General features: G+C 33.2%; 1 protein-coding gene across 1 annotated transcript in view; it reads left to right on the plus strand.

Annotated features, from left to right (window-relative positions):
• Window positions 1-17,184, plus strand: part of LOC109063204 (sucrase-isomaltase, intestinal-like) — a 64,320-nt gene that overhangs the window by 19,183 nt on the left and 27,953 nt on the right. Inside the window, exons 16-29 of the mRNA XM_042743639.1 lie at window positions 687-858; window positions 2,335-2,451; window positions 2,893-3,047; window positions 3,843-3,927; window positions 6,062-6,118; window positions 7,698-7,822; window positions 8,611-8,699; window positions 9,306-9,355; window positions 9,496-9,669; window positions 13,134-13,277; window positions 13,407-13,601; window positions 14,471-14,625; window positions 15,356-15,524; window positions 16,602-16,698. Coding sequence (XP_042599573.1) covers window positions 687-858; window positions 2,335-2,451; window positions 2,893-3,047; window positions 3,843-3,927; window positions 6,062-6,118; window positions 7,698-7,822; window positions 8,611-8,699; window positions 9,306-9,355; window positions 9,496-9,669; window positions 13,134-13,277; window positions 13,407-13,601; window positions 14,471-14,625; window positions 15,356-15,524; window positions 16,602-16,698 — 1,784 coding nt within the window. The remainder of the gene's footprint in view (window positions 1-686; window positions 859-2,334; window positions 2,452-2,892; window positions 3,048-3,842; window positions 3,928-6,061; window positions 6,119-7,697; window positions 7,823-8,610; window positions 8,700-9,305; window positions 9,356-9,495; window positions 9,670-13,133; window positions 13,278-13,406; window positions 13,602-14,470; window positions 14,626-15,355; window positions 15,525-16,601; window positions 16,699-17,184) is intronic.

Consider the following 17,184-nt stretch of genomic DNA (forward strand, 5'->3'; position numbering starts at 1 on the left):
ATAATCATTTTAATAATAATTATTATTATTCTAATAACAAGATTATTATTATTGTTGTTATTATTATTATTATTATTCAGCATTTTTTATTTTAATTTCCAAAGAATAATAATAATAATAATAATAAAAAAAATAATAATAATAATAATACATGAGGTCAGTTGAATGCAAAAAAATAAATAAAAAAATGCTTTTTTTTTTCTTCCCTAGCGCATGCATTAGATGATTAAAAAACATGTTAACTAAAAGTTTAGAATTGGTGTCTTTGATGAATGTTGGACAGCAGAGCACACAACAGGTGCAAGTCAGTCACAGCACTGGTGACTCAAGCAGCGTCACCCGTGACTCAGTGTTTCACTAACGCACGGCCAGTTTTGTCATATAGCAGGATGTTTTCCTCAAAGGGGGGTGAAGAGAGTTAAGTTGTATCATGCTTGTTCTTTTTTCCCCTCCTTTCATTTTCAGCAGGAAATCTGTTTTACTCATCTTGTAATTTCTACATCATTGATTTGTTCCACTCTCGTTCCTCTACGCCCCCTCTCTCATTTTGCTTAACTCCCACATTTAACTCCTGCCTGTGTGTTTGTCATCTCTATGCATTCCTATGCCACCCAGTGGCGTTGTGTCTTTGTTTTATTGTGGTGCCAACACTCCCAATGCATCTAATATTGTGTTTCTGATTCCAGGGCATCAAAAGCAACGTTTGGGACGAGCCGTTCCATGATCTTCACCCGCTCCTCCTTCCCTGGGGTGGGCAAATACTCTGGGCACTGGTTGGGAGACAACGGTGCCAACTGGAATGACATTAAGTGGGCGATACCCGGCATGCTGGAGTTTAACCTCTTTGGAATCCCTTATGTAAGTGGTTTGACCCCACAACATGGGTAATTGATGGCCGACAGCAGTCTTCATAACACAACAGCCCCACTGAGAGACATGGAAAGCGTTTGGAGAAAGTTTTTGCTTTTGATTGAGTTTCCATGAAACGCAATGAGAAATTGAATGGGCATTTGGACTCCGTGTTCAGGTTGAATTGAATTAACATTGACTGGCCGACTCACCAGTCAGATCCAATGAATTTATCAAGGGTTGGACGATGTAAACATTTATTGCTGCACAATATTACCTGATCACCAAGTGTTTTGGGATTTGTATTTTGTGGTAAATCAAGTTATATTTATTATAATACTTTTTTTTATTATTTTATTATTATAACAGTACATATCTGGCGCATATTGCTTTCTCATTTTTGGTTCAGTCAAGTATCAACTTTGTTTTAGATGCTTCTTAGAAAATTTCATGAGGGATTCAAATAAGTATAAAGTTATAAAATATTATAAATAAAAATGAATATAAAATATAGAAAAAAAAACATATATATATATATATATATATATATATATATGAAACATTAAATATATATGTGTGTGTGGTGTGTGTGTGTGTGTGTATGTGTGTGTGTGTGTGTGTGTGTGTGTGTGTGTGGTGTGTGTGTGTGTGTGTGTGTGTGTGTGTGTGTGTGTGTGTGTGTATTTAATAATAAGGTCAGCTGAATGCAAGGAAATTTAATTAAGTTAAATCTATTTTTCCCTAGTGCATGCAATATATGAATAAAAAACAACTAAAAATATTTAAATGCAATAAAATTGAATTGAATATTTATTTGCTCTAGTGCATGCAATAGATGATTGAGAAACGTTTTACCAACTAAAATACATTTTTTATATGATCTGGGAAGATGAGGATGAGAAAACACGAGAACAGGAGACTTCAGAAAAACTCTCAATTTGCTCTCCAAATCATTGCTGCCTAGCAGAAAAATTGAGATGTCTTTTGGTGATTTTATTATATATATATATATATATATATATATATATATATATATATATATATATATATATATATATATATATATATATATATATATATATATATATATATATATATATTTATTTATTTATTTTCTTCTAAGTTTAGGAGATTCTCACTTATGGCCTCTTAACTTTAAAGAATCAGATTTTTCACTTAAAATTGCTCATGAAATATAAAAATAAATACAAATGTGAAATTAGTCTTGGAAGAGAATGACATCACATTTTATGCTTTTAATTGCAGAATGCAGATTTTGGTATTTTGGTAAATATAAGCACAATCTGAGACATTTTTGATCTCTTCTGAAACTCTAGGGAGATGATTCTCAGACTGTTGACTTTTTCATATATAAAATACAGAGTGTCCATTTAATCTCCATTTAAGTGCCTTGCTTTTTTGGTGGGAAATGTTTGAGATAATAAGGAGTGATTTTTCCATGAATCTCATGATGTTATTCTGCAGATCGGTGCGGACATCTGTGGGTTCTTTGACGACTCAACGGAGGAGCTTTGCACACGTTGGATGCAAGTGGGTGCGTTCTACCCCTTCAGCCGTAACCACAACGCACAAGGTTATGCAGTACGTATTGCCCTTAAATACTCATAAACATTCAGTCTCAAAGTGTACGAAGCGTCATCTTCTTCAAACATCTGTGCTATGGGTTTCTAGCCCAATGGGCAAGCCTCTGAATTACAAACTTGTCCTCTCTCATTAAATGCTATTTGTAGAAGATTTATTTCTCTAATCATTATTGTGAGATTGGCGTGAGAGAAGCAATCAGACCTCCGGAGCGAGAGTTTGAGAGGGCAAATGAGGATGAATGGAAAATTATATTCTTGGTGAAATTAGATGAATAAGATTTGACCTTTTAGTCGGAGAGTAATCATTCCATGGCTGTCTCCACGACCGATGGCTCTCCGCCATGATGAACATATTATCTGTATCCACACAGTAAAATCCATTTCTCTCTTTGCTCTTCAGCTTTCTCTCCCTGACTGGTTTTATGGCTCTTTCTAACAGGACCAGGACCCTGCAGCATACGGCTTTGACTCTCTCGTGGTGAACACCTCCAGGCATTACCTGAACATCAGATACACACTCTTGCCGTACCTCTACACTCTGTTCTACAAGGCCCATGTTAACGGAGAGACCGTAGTGCGTCCCGTGATGCATGAGTGAGTTTGTACGCACATGCAAAGAATCCTAAAGAAAATATAAGAGTTTCCATAAAAATATGAAGCAGCACAACTTATTTTAACATAATTATAATTATAATTTTTTTATACAATTATAATTATTAATTATGCTAATTATAATTAATGTATTTTAAGCAGCAAATCAGCATATTTGAATGATTTTTGAAGGATCATGTGACACTGAAGGCTGGAGTAATGATATTTGAAATTTTTCAAATGGTTTATTAATAACAACAAAATTGAACTCGTTTCTATTTCCTTTTTTCCCCAAATATAGCTTTTTTGTCTTATTTTGTCATGTTGTGTGTTTTGTTTGTTTATTTGATTGATTGTTTTTTATTTGTTTTGTCATATTGTGTTTTGTTCTGTTTGTTTATTTGATTGATTGTTTTTTTTTTTGTCATATTGTGTTTTGTTCTGTTTGTTTATTTGATTGATTGTTTTTTTTTGTCATGTTGTGTGTTTGTTTTGTTTGTTTATTTGATTGATTGTTTTGTTTTGTCATGTTGTGTGTTTGTTTTGTTTGTTTATTTGATGTATTGTTTTTGTCTTGTTTTGGCATGTTTTGTTTTGTTTGCTTTATTTTATTTGTTTATTTGATTGATTGTTTTATTCTTGTCTTGGCATTTTTTGTTGTTTTGTTTGTTTGCTTTGCTTTGCTCTGCTTTGTTTTGCTTTATTTGTTTGTTTGATTTATTGTTTTGTCTTGTTTTGGCATGTTTAAAATTCAGAAGTCAGGACAGCTTTATAAAAATTGTTTTTCCTTCTCTACAGGTTCTATTCTGACAGTGAAACCTGGGCAGTACACAAACAGTTCATGTGGGGAGCACATCTTCTCATCACACCTGTGCTGGATCCTGTGAGTGAACACACACACACACACACACACACACACACACTGTTATATGACTTCCTGTAAGCCCATGTGGATGACCTCCTCTGGGACAAATGTGAGGAAGATGGGACTTTTTCTCACTCTTTTCATTTCCATTGCCTCCTTTTCTCTCTTTCTAATGAGATCGTTGACCTCATTATGAAGAAATTAGAACTGAATGTAGATCGCGGCCATGTGAAAATGGGTGATGAATTGTTTGAAGAGTCTAATGTGCCTTCATGCATTTTATCAAGAATATGGCTGAAACATACTCTTCATGTTCAAAGAGCTTCCCACGAGATCACGGCAAAAGGCCCGTTTTGAGAAAGTTTGATGCATATACGTCAAAAGACGCCTGCGTTGGGGTTATTCAAATCTTCAGAGAGTGTATGTGATGTAAACACTTTAATCAGCGGCAAAATCCATATGCATCAGCTGCATAAAAGATTATGATAATTACTGGACCATGTGGTACGAAAAAAAGTTATAAGGTGCTATAACAAGTTGCAGGGAAGAAAAACTGCTGTTGTTTTTCATCTCGCAAGCATTAATTTAATGACACCCGACATCTAACTTGCAGATCAGCTGAACTTTGATCTTCTCAACATGGGTTTTGACTAGGGAAATCTATTCCCACCTTCAGATTTTTTTTGTCGTCTTTTTTAAGTGCTCAAATGTTCTCACTCATCTTCGTGCTCTCAATTAAAGAGTCAAGTATGTTGGTGAGCTTCAAAGAGGGAGAAGCCACCACTGTGTGAAGGTCAGGACTACTTTCAACTCCCAAAAAAAAAAAAAAAATGTTGTCTATATGGCCAGGCACAAAGAAAGACTAACCAGTCTGTGGCTTTGAGAATGACAGAACAGGCTTTATATGTTTAAGAAGATCGGGCAAGTTTTACTAATTCAAAAAATATACGAATTATATGTGTTTTTTTTCTATACACTGTCGTGCAAAATTTGGGGGTTGGTATGATTTAATAATAATAATAGTAGTAGTAGTAGTAATAATAATAATAATGATAATAATAATAATAATAATACATGCATAAAAAGATGCATTCAATTAATCAAAAGTGACATTAAAGGAATTTATTTACAAAATAATTATTGTTCATACAGGAATAAATATTGTTCTTTAGAACATTCTGTTCATCTATGTTTTCTGCAAAATATTAGGTCGCACAAATGTTTTCAGCAACTGATAATAATAAGAAGCATATTTTTGAGCAGCAAATCAGCATATTAGAATGATTTCTGAAGGATCATGTGACTAAAGACTGGCATAATGATGCTGAAAATGCAGCTTTGAAATAAATTATATTTTAAAATATATTTAAATAGAAAATAGTTATTTAAAATTGCAATAATATTTTTCAATATTACTGTTTTAATGTAGTTTTGAGCATAAGTGACTTCTTTACAAAAAAAAAACTAAATCAACCCCAAATTTTGGACGGTAGAGTATCTATTTTATTTTATTTTATTTTAATTTATTTTATTTTATTTTATTTTGACAAGACAGGATGGATGCATGCTTTTATTTTTTTTTTTTTTTTTTTTTTTTTTTTTTATTTTATTTTATTTTATTTTATTTTATTTTATTTCATTTTATTTCATTTCATTTCATTTCATTTCATTTCATTTTATTTTATTTTATTTTATTTTATTTTATTTTATTTTATTTGTTCCCTGTTATCCCTGTTTTATATTTTAGAGTCTAACTATGCATAAAAATAAAAAAAAAACACTATTGTTATCTTTAAGTCACTCGTGGTCGGGTCTTCGGTGCACAGTGCTTTCAGCTTGATATGAATATCATATTTGAGTGCCACCATCTGAAGTGTACAGTGGGTTTTCCCTCAGGCACAGGGATGAATCATCTTTTCTTTTGATTCGTTTGCTGCTTCGCTTTCTGTCAACTTCTTACTCTCCAATATCTCACTCATATATTCTCTTTCTGAAGCTTGAAAAACAATGACAGGAAGAGCAAACCTCTCAGAAAAATCCCCACTGGTGATGGTCTGCCCATTAGTTTAATGAATAATGCAAATGATTAAACCATCAAAATAATGTCTATCTTTATGTTCAGCTGATTTTCCTGTGTTTATTATTGTTTTAGGGTGTTGAATTTGTGAATGCCTATATCCCAGACGCCATCTGGTACAACTTTGAGACGGTAAGACCATCCTCTGGCATATTAATGCGAATGTTAATTTGTGGGTGAATTATTCCTTTAAAATCTGCTTGAAACCATTGTCTTCTTGATCCTATTGTGAGTCTAAGGCAGAGGCTTTCGTTTAAGCATCTCTAGAGTCTGGTTAGTGCTCTAAGAGCCAGATTAACTAGCCCTGATCAGATCACTGATAGGACCAGTCCCTTGCGTCTGTGTGTTGCGCGTCTCAGAACGGGTCGATTACAGAAGCCGTGATTGGCAAAGCAGGGCTTGAGTGACCCTGGCAGAGCGAGAGAGAGTTTGATGGAGAGGAGCGACATGGAGAACCTGATTGGATCTGAAATGACTTATGGATAGAGCGGAGACTCGATGTCTGTCTCGTCGTCTCGGCATTGACCTAGTCACACAGTCAGAGAGAGGGGTGAGGGGTCTCAAGCTAGAGATGGGAAATGCATGCAGTTTGTGAGGTGAAAAACATACTGAAAGTACAGTAAGTGTATGTTAAGTTCAGTTTCTACTAAAATATAATGAATACTTAATGTTATTACTGTAAATTAATATGGGATCTCTGTCAAACAGTGTAAGAAGCTTTCAGAATATCTTTGTCACTTATGTAATTTTATTATTTTTTATAAAAATGGTGGTGAATACCAAGTTATCAACGTCTAGCAGAATCTATGACTCTGTTCCTAAATCCAGCAATCCAAGTTGTTAAATACTAATATATTTATATCAATACTTTATGTTTTATATTACATATATTTATTCGAATCAATACAAAAATTATTAAAGGGGTCCTGATCTAATTCTAAATTAACACATTTTTGAGACTATGATTATTTTTTTTTTAATGATAAAATATCATAATTTATCTCTTTTTTAAAAAATAATGGTATTTAGATTCATTTAATTTAAATAATGTATTCAAATTAATTTGTATTTATGCATTTTGTTGTTACTGTCATGCTCCCCCTGAAAAATCTACAGGAATACACAATAATAATTACAATATTTAAAATGTATATTACAAGTTTGGGGTTGGTGAGATGTTTTAATGTTTTTCAAAGAAGTTTCTTTAGCTCACCAAGACTGCATTTATTTGATTGCAAAATATAGTAAAATTAATATTGTGAAATTATGTTACAATTTAAAATAACAGTTTTCTGGTTTAATATTTTAAAATGTAATTTATTCCAGTGAAGCTGAATTTTCAATGGTCAGTCTTCAGTGTAACGTGATCCTTTAGAAATCAAATTATTTTATTTGAAATATTTCTTCTTATTATTTTTATTATTTTATTTTATTTTATTTTATTTTATTTTATTTTATTTTATTTTATTTTTTTAACCTGATATATTTTTCAAGGATTATTTGATGAATAGAAATTTCAAAAGAACAGTATTTGTTTCAAAAATAAAGTCTTTTGTAACATTCAAAATAATTTTACTGTCACTTTTGATCAAATACATGCATCCTTGCTGAATAAAAGTTTTTTTTTTTTTTTTTTTTTTATCATGTTGATTTTTAAACAATAATGTATTATGCAATTTATTTACAATGTGATTTTTGGTTTGTTTTATAGGGGGTAAAGATAACAGATCGCAAAGCAACAATTAACATGTACCTGCCAGAAGATAAAATTGGTTTACACATGAGAGGCGGAGGCATTCTGCCTGTACAGAGACCAGATGTCACCACTACATACAGGTAATGATAATAAAAAATAAAAAACATATAGCCTTAAATGACTAAAAAGCTTATATTAAACTACTGCTCTGTCACTAAACCCTATCCATGAAAAATACAGCCATTAAACACATCTAATGCCCCAACAAACAGTATCTCATTTTTAGAGATTGCATTATAGTATTTTGGACAAATACTGTGGTATTCTTTGAATTACCATAGTATATGAATATGAAAGCCATTCAGTACTTGGTTCTACGCATCACTATAACATTTAATATTGCAAATTTAGTTTATAATACTGAGAACGGACAAATATTTATGGTGTTGTGTTTTTGTGCACCTGCGTCTGTGTTTCAGAGATTTATTGCTTGTTTATTATTCCTGTCAGTGGTAGTTCTGTGTTTTCATTCAGCTCATTCCTGTTCATCTGATTGAGGCCTGAGTTTCTATTTAACGTTTTGAAGATAGTTTGAATTTCTCTTTGTTTTCAGTAGCAATTGTTTTATAGTGCTTTTATTTTCCTCTGAATATGACACCTTCAGCAGCAGAAATGGACATGCACTGTATCTCTTAAAGTATCTTTTAGGGTGCGCTAGCATTCAAAGTAGGGGTGATACTCAAATGCATCACAAATACAAGGTGAAGTACAAGTTATTTAAAATTAACTCAGCTGTGCTGTACGGTGTCTGTGACATATTCACAAACAAGAATCCCATCTGAACTTCAAAGGATCCATTTTCTATCTGCTCTTTAGTTTCTGGTAAAAAGTTATACGTTTGTGTGATGAAAGTTGTGTGTTCCCTCAGTCGGCGTCATCCCATGGGACTGATCGTCGCACTCAATGACAACAAGGCTGCGTCAGGCGAGCTATTTTGGGATGATGGAGACTCTCGAGGTATTTCGGAGGGGCTTGCTAATAATTCAAAGTTGTTTTTCTTCTACAGTTCACTGTCAGAAACAAAAAACTTAAATTTCTACTTAAATTTATTCAAATGTTTTCCCTTTTATTTATTTATTTATTTATTTTTTTTTAAGTTTATTTATTTTATAATGAAGTGCATAAAAACACAGGATATATATATATTTTTTTTTTTTTTTTTGCAAGAACAGTTATAATTTAACTTAATGATTGATATAAATTCATGGAGCAAACATTTTGCTTGGATGCGCCCAAGACTTGTAATTTTAAATTAGCAGAATTTGCAACATCAAAATGTTCAATAAATTAACAGTGCCAAGAAAAAAATAAATGTTTGAGTTTGCAAGGCATAAAAACACATGAGCTTGAGCAACAAACATGAGATGTAGTGAAAAAGCAACACTGGCTTGAAAATCTTTCAAATTGGTCACAGGTTCATTCTTGTTGATGCCTCTTATAATAGTCTTTTTGAGGCTATATTTAGATTTATCCAAATGTTTCTTGGAAAAACAAATAATCCTTGTGTGACTCACATTTAAGTTGATTGGTCTCTCATAACTTTTTCTTCTGTCTGCTTCTTAGATACTGTTGCATCCGGTGATTACATCCATTACCAGTTTTCCGTGGCTAATGTACGTCATCCTAATGTCTCATTTTTGTTTGTTTGTTGGTTTTTTAGATTGCATTACATTGCATGTCCATCTATTACAAAAATCTGTTTGAAAATTTTATTTGTTTTTTTTTTTGTTTGTTTGTTTTTTGGCTGGATCAGGGTATTTTGTCAATGCAAGTTGCCCACAGTGGATACCAGGATCCAAACAACTTGAAGTTTGAGAACATCACAGTGTTGGGAGTGACTGCAGCTCCAGCTCTTGTGACCGTTTCAGATGGCAACACTGTTATCTCTCTGTCTGACTCCCAGATTCAATATGATATTTACAAGCAGGTAATCATAGTTTAAATATTTTTCTGTTTTCTGTTCACCACCAAAGCCAATATGTTTAAAATAGTTTATTCAAGAACAGGGTATAAAGGACATAAGTTATAAAGAAGTTAGTGTTATTTTAGCATCATTGAGATACTACACTGAAAAAAAGTGATGCTATTTTTTTTTAAGGTAAGTGGATTCAAACAATTTATCTTTTTTTTAGTTACTTAATATTTCAAAATACAAAAAAAAAATTTAAGTTGAAAGTAGTAGTTTTAATGGGTCTATAGCTAAATTTTAGTAAATGTATTAAATTAAGAAATGTTGTACTGGGAACTAGCTGAAATATAAGATTATTGATTGAATAATCAAACGTGTACTTTTAAAGTGCATATATATATAAATAAATATATATAGATATATATATATAATCGTCAAGTTTGAATTCATAATATTTTTTCAGTTCGCTGCTAAACTGCTTTTAGATCTTTGTTTCAGTTGTTTTCTGTGGTTTGAAATCTTACTTCATACGTTTCAAAGGCTTTTATCGACAATTTCAAATAGTCAATTTTGCATTTGACCCTTCACAGGACCTCTGCAATTCGACTGGGCATGCTCTCAATCAACTTCTGGGCCAAATCCTGACTGATAGCAAACCCATTCTTTCATAATAACTTCTTGGAGTTTTGTCAGAATTAGTGGGTGTTTTGTTTGTCCACCCGCCCTCTTGAGGGATTGACCACAAGTTTCCTCAATGGGATTAAATCTGGGAGTTTCCAGGCCAGACCCAAAATTTCACATTCTGGGTCCCTGAGCAACTTAGTTTATCACTTTTTTATGGTACGGTGCTCCCATCGTGCTGGAAAATGCATTTGTTCTTCACCAAACTGTTGTTGGGTTGTTAGTGAGGGTGTTTGGTACCATTCTTTATTCATGGCTGTGTTTTTTGGCAGAATTGTGAGTGAGCCCACTCCCTTGGATGAGAAGCAACCCCACACACACATGGTGTTTTTACTGTTGGCATGACACAGGACTGATGGTAGTCTCACCTTTTCTTCTCCGGACAAGCCTTTTTCCAGATGCCCCAAACAATCGGAAAGGGGCTTCACTGGAGAATTAGACTTTGCCCCATGTCCTCAGCAGTCCATTCACTATACTTTCTGCAGAAGATCAATCCTGTCCCTGTGGTTTTTTTTGGAGAGAATGCTGCCCTTCTTTGACCACCAGGCCATCTTCCAAAAGTCTTCGCCTCACTGTGCGTTTGCAGATGCGTTCACACCTGCCTGCTGCCATTCCTGATCAAGCTCTGCATTGGCACTCCGATCCCGCAGGCTGAAGAGATGATCCTGGCGCTTGCTGGACTTTCCTGGACGCCCTGAAGCCTTCTTTACAAGAATTGAACCTCTTTCCTTGAAGTTCTTGATGAACCTATAAATTGTTGATTTAGGTGCAATCTTAGTAGCCACAATCTCCTTGCCTGTGAAGCCATTTTTATGCAACGCAATGATGGCTGCACGCGTTTCTTTGCAGGTCACCATGGTTAACAATGGAAGAACAATGATTTCAAGCATCACCCTCCTTTTACATGTCAAGTCTGCCATTTCTAACCCAATCAGCCTGACATATTGATCTCCAGCCTTGTGCTCGTCAACATTCTCACCTGAGTTAACAAGATGATTACTGAAATGATCTCGGCCGGTCCTTTATGACAGCAATGAAATGCAGTGGGAAAGGTTTTTTTGGGATTAAGTTAATTTTCATGGCACAGAAGGACTATGCAATTCATCTGATCACTCTTCATAACATTCTGGAGTATATGCAAATTGCTATTATAAAACTTAAGCAGCAACTTTTCCAATTTCCAATATTTATGTAATTCTCAAAACTTTTGGCCAAGACTGTATATTTATTTATATATATATATATATATATATTATATATATATATATATAATATATATATATATATATATATATATATGTTCACTTTTGTATTGAAAGTAACGTTTGTATTGTTCTTGCCTTGTAATAATATATATTAAAAATTGACACTATAATAACAAATTTTGCATTACAGTAATAAATAATACAGCAGTATGCAAACATAAATGATGCACTGCAACTGAAGTAAACAATGAAAGCCAGCAGGCAGATAAATTGACAGACACCCCAATCTAATATTTTTATTAAAGCCAAGGTTTTCTCAACAAAAAGCCATCTGAAAATAGCCGTCCTTCAAAGGGCTTTACAGAATTCTCCGAAATGTATTTGCTAATTTGACATTCTGGGAACATCTCTAAATGAAGTGAAAAATGAAAATAAATAAATAAATTCACAGCCAACGTAACGTAATTAGGACTGTGAGCCAGTCCAACAAACCATGTCCACAAAATGAAGCCTGACTTGTGTGTAATACGGAGCAGGATTCCCTAGGGTGCCAGGAGAGGCCCTGTCATTCCAAGTGAGTGTCCAGGGATGCTCACGGACCAGAGATTGAATTTGTCAGGGCTTTCAAAAGCACACACGCATTAGCCTAAGATGAAGGGCATCACTTTCTCTCAGAGCTCAAGGTCTTGGAATGACAACACGAGGACATGCAGACTTTGGTCTTAAACTACGCATGACACATTAATGTCAGCTGCTATAATTTATGGCACATCCTCCAACTAACGCAAATGCAACAGTGTTTGTCATTTTCGTCATCCACATACTTTAACTAGAGGCATTATCGGCTCTGGCTAGGATTCTGATGAGAATACACCTGCTGTCTTTTTGTGTGTTATGAAAGACAGATGGGGCCAGAAGTCTTTAAACGAAACACGTGAAATTTGATCATAATTTATGGTACATCATCGGTGCTCGCTAGGATTCTGATGTGAATATACCTGCTGTATTTTGTGTGATATTAAAGTATGGAAGACAGATGGGGCCAAAAGTCTTTAAAGGTAACGTGATATTTGACCATGTCAACATGTGCTATTTGTCCGTGTTAATATGACAACATGCACACCAACCAATGAAATTTCTGTATTTTGGACTAAATTTGCATATGCAATGCAGCGATACGTTGGTATATATGTATACAAACATCAGATGTCATGTTTATTTATGAAGGATGTCTTAATGGTACACTGGTATGCATGCATGCCTGCAAACATGGCCAGAATACACATACAAAAAAATAAATAAAAAAATGTGTTCATAATTGATGAACATTGTGTCTTGACATGGCCAAATTTTACATATTCCATTTAAAGACCATTGGCCCTATTCCCTGCCATATTAAAGGGGTCGCAAAATGGAGAATCAGATCAAAATGTTCTGACGTTCACAATTTACAAGACTTTGTACAGTATGTACTCAAGGAGGCGTGCTGAACAACTCATGTCTGTCCATCAATCACAAGAGCCATTCTGCTGTTAGGTAAAGAAAATCTGTTAGGTCTGCTGTTAGGTACTTCATTGAGTATTTTTGGTCTTCTAGGTGCTAAATCTGAAAAATCTGGAGCTGGAACTGGGGAAGGACTACACAGTCAACTGGGAGGCCAAAATCTCTGCAAATATTGATTGCTATCCTGAAGGGGGTGAAAATCAGGCCAAATGCGAAGCCCGTGGCTGCATATGGGAGGTCAGAGAAAGACAATATTCAACCCTGTAATTTTCAGATAGAAAGTTTGGTTTGATGTCTGTATATGGAAAGTGAATAGCAAATTTGTACTTTTTGCTGTAACATGAATGTTTTTATTCTCTTACTTAGCCATTAAGTGTCCCACGGTGCTATTACGCCGAGAACCATGGCTACATCACCAGCAACAAGGTTGAGACACCAAGTGGCATCACTGTAGATATAGATCGCAATACTGAATTTCCAAGTCAGCGTTCTCGATCTCGAGACATCAGCAAGTTACGGGTGGATATCACATACCTGAGTGGAAGAAGCCTACGCTGGAAGGTATGCTTTTCTAAATTTAGAATTAAGAACAAAAGAATGACTGAATATACAATTTACATTTATGCATTTGGCAGAATCTTTTAGAGGTTCAAAGAGGTTCTCTTGTGGTAGTTACTAATGTGGTAGTTTTTACTGTAGTTTTCACTGTGAAAATTGTGCATGTCCATTTATTAAAAAAAAAAAAGTATTTAAGTATTAAGTTGGTGTATATATATATATATTATATATATATGTGTATGTATATATATGTATGTATATATGTGTATGTATATATATATGTGTATGTATATAATGTATGTATATATATGTATGTATATATATGTATGTATATATATGTATTGTATATATATATGTATGTATATATATGTATGTATATATATATATGTATATATATATCTATATATATATATATATACTATATATATATATATATAATATATATATATATATATATATATATATATATATATATATATATCTATATATATGTATATATATACACACACACACACATATACATACATTTAAATTCAGGCATTTGGCCCAAAGAACCTTTCAGTAAATGGTTCTAAGATTAACAATTTATATGTAAAGAACTTAATTTAAAGAACCATTTTTCAACTATAAAGAACATTTTGTGCAATAGAAAGGTTCCATGGATGTTGGAGGTTATTCATGGGACCATAGATTTGGAACCTTTATTTATAGGAGCATTGGGAATCAAACCCATAAGATTGGCATTACTAGTGCCATGCCCTATTATTTGAGTTTTTTTTATTGATTTATTTTTTTTTCATGAGGAATTAAGAAAATAAATTAATACATTTATTGACTGAGATTAAATTAAGATTTTGTTCCTATTCATCTAGATCTTTGACCCAGAAAATGCACGCTACGAGGTCCCCGTTCCCCTCCACCTGCCAGCCACACCAGAAACAGTGGAAGAAAACAGAGACTATAGGGTTCAAATCAATGACAAACCATTTGGAATCCAAGTGATCAGAAAAGGAACAGAAGAAGTTATGTGAGTAACCTGAAATACTCTGGTAACAGAGTTCAGAGAGGTTCTTTTGGCAATATGGTAGTTAATAGGTAACTGCAAGGTATCTGCATAGTAAGTTAAGTTATAAGTTATAGTGTGTATTTTATCTGCTGTCACCAGGTTTTGAGGTTTTTCACCATTTGTAATCACCTTATACAATACATTTATATGTATGCATTTAGCATATACATTCATGCTTTTGACCGATCTAAAGCAATTTTGCATTGCATTCAAGGTATATTTTTTAATGACTTCATGTATTTCCTGGGAACTGAACCCATGACCTTGGCTTTACTATGAACATGCTCTACTGTTTAAGTTAAATGAATAAATGTTTTTACATGTTATTTATTTATTTAGAAACTACATTAAATACAAATTTAATATATCGTTTATATATTAAATAAAATCCATACATATAATAAATATAAATAAATATATAGTTAATTTTAAAAGCAAGACTAGCATGCAAAAGTTCACCAAAGGTATTTCAACTACAAATTAACTGGATAAAGCAACAATGAAGCAGTGTTGTAAAGGAGCACATGAGTTGAACACAGAAATAGCTCTGAATAGCAGTGCTGATGGTACACTTTCAGGGTTTCCTGTGAGTTTTAGGATTATAAAAGCACAGTTAGCCTTCTTAATGAAAGCAACTTGTTCTTCAGAAGAGATAAAACAGTGTTCTGTATTGTTAAATCTCATTCTCTAGATGGGACTCGGCGGTGCCGGGGTTCACATTCTCCGATCAGTTCCTTCAGATCTCCACACGCCTTCCCTCGGAATATGTCTATGGTTTTGGTGAAACAGAGCACCCTACCTACAAACATAGCCTCAACTTCCACAAATACGGCCTGTTTGCGAAAGACCAGCCTCCAGGGGTGAGTGTCAGAACCAATGGTGATGTTTTACAAGCTTTCCTGAATGATAAGTTATCTGCGCTTTACACATCACGATACACATGGCCATGGTGTATAGTTGGGTCACTCAGTACAGTAATCAAAAGCAGTAATGCTATGACAGTTCACCTCAAACATGAAACAAATACAGACATAAATATATAAATAAATTATGACAGTTCACCTCAAACATGAAACAAATATTGAATTAATTATATAGATTATTTCAGTTTTGACATATTTTTTTCCTTTTATTTATTATTTATGTAATAAAAGCAACCTTTCTCAGATTTGATTTAATTTAATTTTTGTTTAATTATTGCATAATTGAAATATGCTTATTAAAATGAATTTAATTATTGCGGTGTTTTCACATTACAAATAACACATAAAACATTAAAACATGCACATAAAAATATATATTACAGATTTACACAGTAAATAATGTTTTCAAATTTTTCAAAATATGATAAAAAATATTAATATAGTAGTACTGTTAGTATTATTTAATTATTGTATGTAAATTATTGCATAACAAATACCACCATGAAATATGCTTTTTATATTAGAATGATTTCTGAAGGATAATGTGACACTGAAGACTGGAGTTATAATGCTGAAAATTCAGCTTTGATCACAGGAATAAAATATATTTTTCAATATATTCACATATGAATTGTTTTAAATTGTAATAATATTTCAAGATATATAAAATATATAAGTAGGTTTCAGAGAGTTCCATACAGGAAGATTGATTGTAGCTGAGGTCTACTAACTGTCCTGTTATTGGCTGTCAGTCATTCATACTGGACAAACTAACAACCTTATTCTCTGACTCACTTCATGTCACAATGCCCAGAGAAACACAAGCAAAGAGAGAGCTTTGTGAAGGAAGAGAGAGGGATGTAATTAGGTTAATTAAAACAGAGAGATTTGCAGGGCTCATTCCTTTAAGCCAAATAAAAATCTCTCATTAACACTTAATTGTCTGTTAAACACTGAGAACAACTGAAATTGCATCACAAACTCAAACTCTAATCTCTTTCTCCCCATCTGCAGTACAAGCTGAACAGTTATGGAGTTCATCCTTTCTACATTGGTCTGGAGAAATCCAAAAATGCTCATGGTGTCCTCCTGCTCAACAGCAATGCTATGGGTGAGTGAAACCAAACACACTAAACATTTGTGTTTCACCTGGACACACAGGACACAAACTGCACTGGATGGTCTTTCTTGTAGGCTGAGATATCTTAAAGCAGCCTAAGATGGTTTCCTGGTTTAAACTGTTCTAGCGGTGTAAAAGCACAGAAGACATTTTCAAAATAATTTAGTCAGTTACTTAACAACTAATCAGGAGTTGGAAAATAAAATTGTTATATAGTTTAATAATAATAATTTATATTAATTATTCATTTATTGGAATTATTTTCCAATGTTTTATTGAATATTTTATATATAAATTAGGAGGATGTCTTACATTCTTTTGAACATTTTATTAGACCGAATCTGTGTGTGCATAAAAATGTGCTTTTAAGATAAGAAATTTTGCATTTAAGTGGATGTCTTAAATTATTTTGGGTGTTTTATTATTCCGAATATGTGTGTGGTTATAAAATAATAAATATTACTGAATTATGTTTTA

The sequence above is a fragment of the Cyprinus carpio genome, chromosome B18 (assembly GCF_018340385.1).
Source record: "Cyprinus carpio isolate SPL01 chromosome B18, ASM1834038v1, whole genome shotgun sequence".
In the NCBI taxonomy this organism is placed as follows: Eukaryota; Metazoa; Chordata; class Actinopteri; order Cypriniformes; family Cyprinidae; genus Cyprinus; species Cyprinus carpio.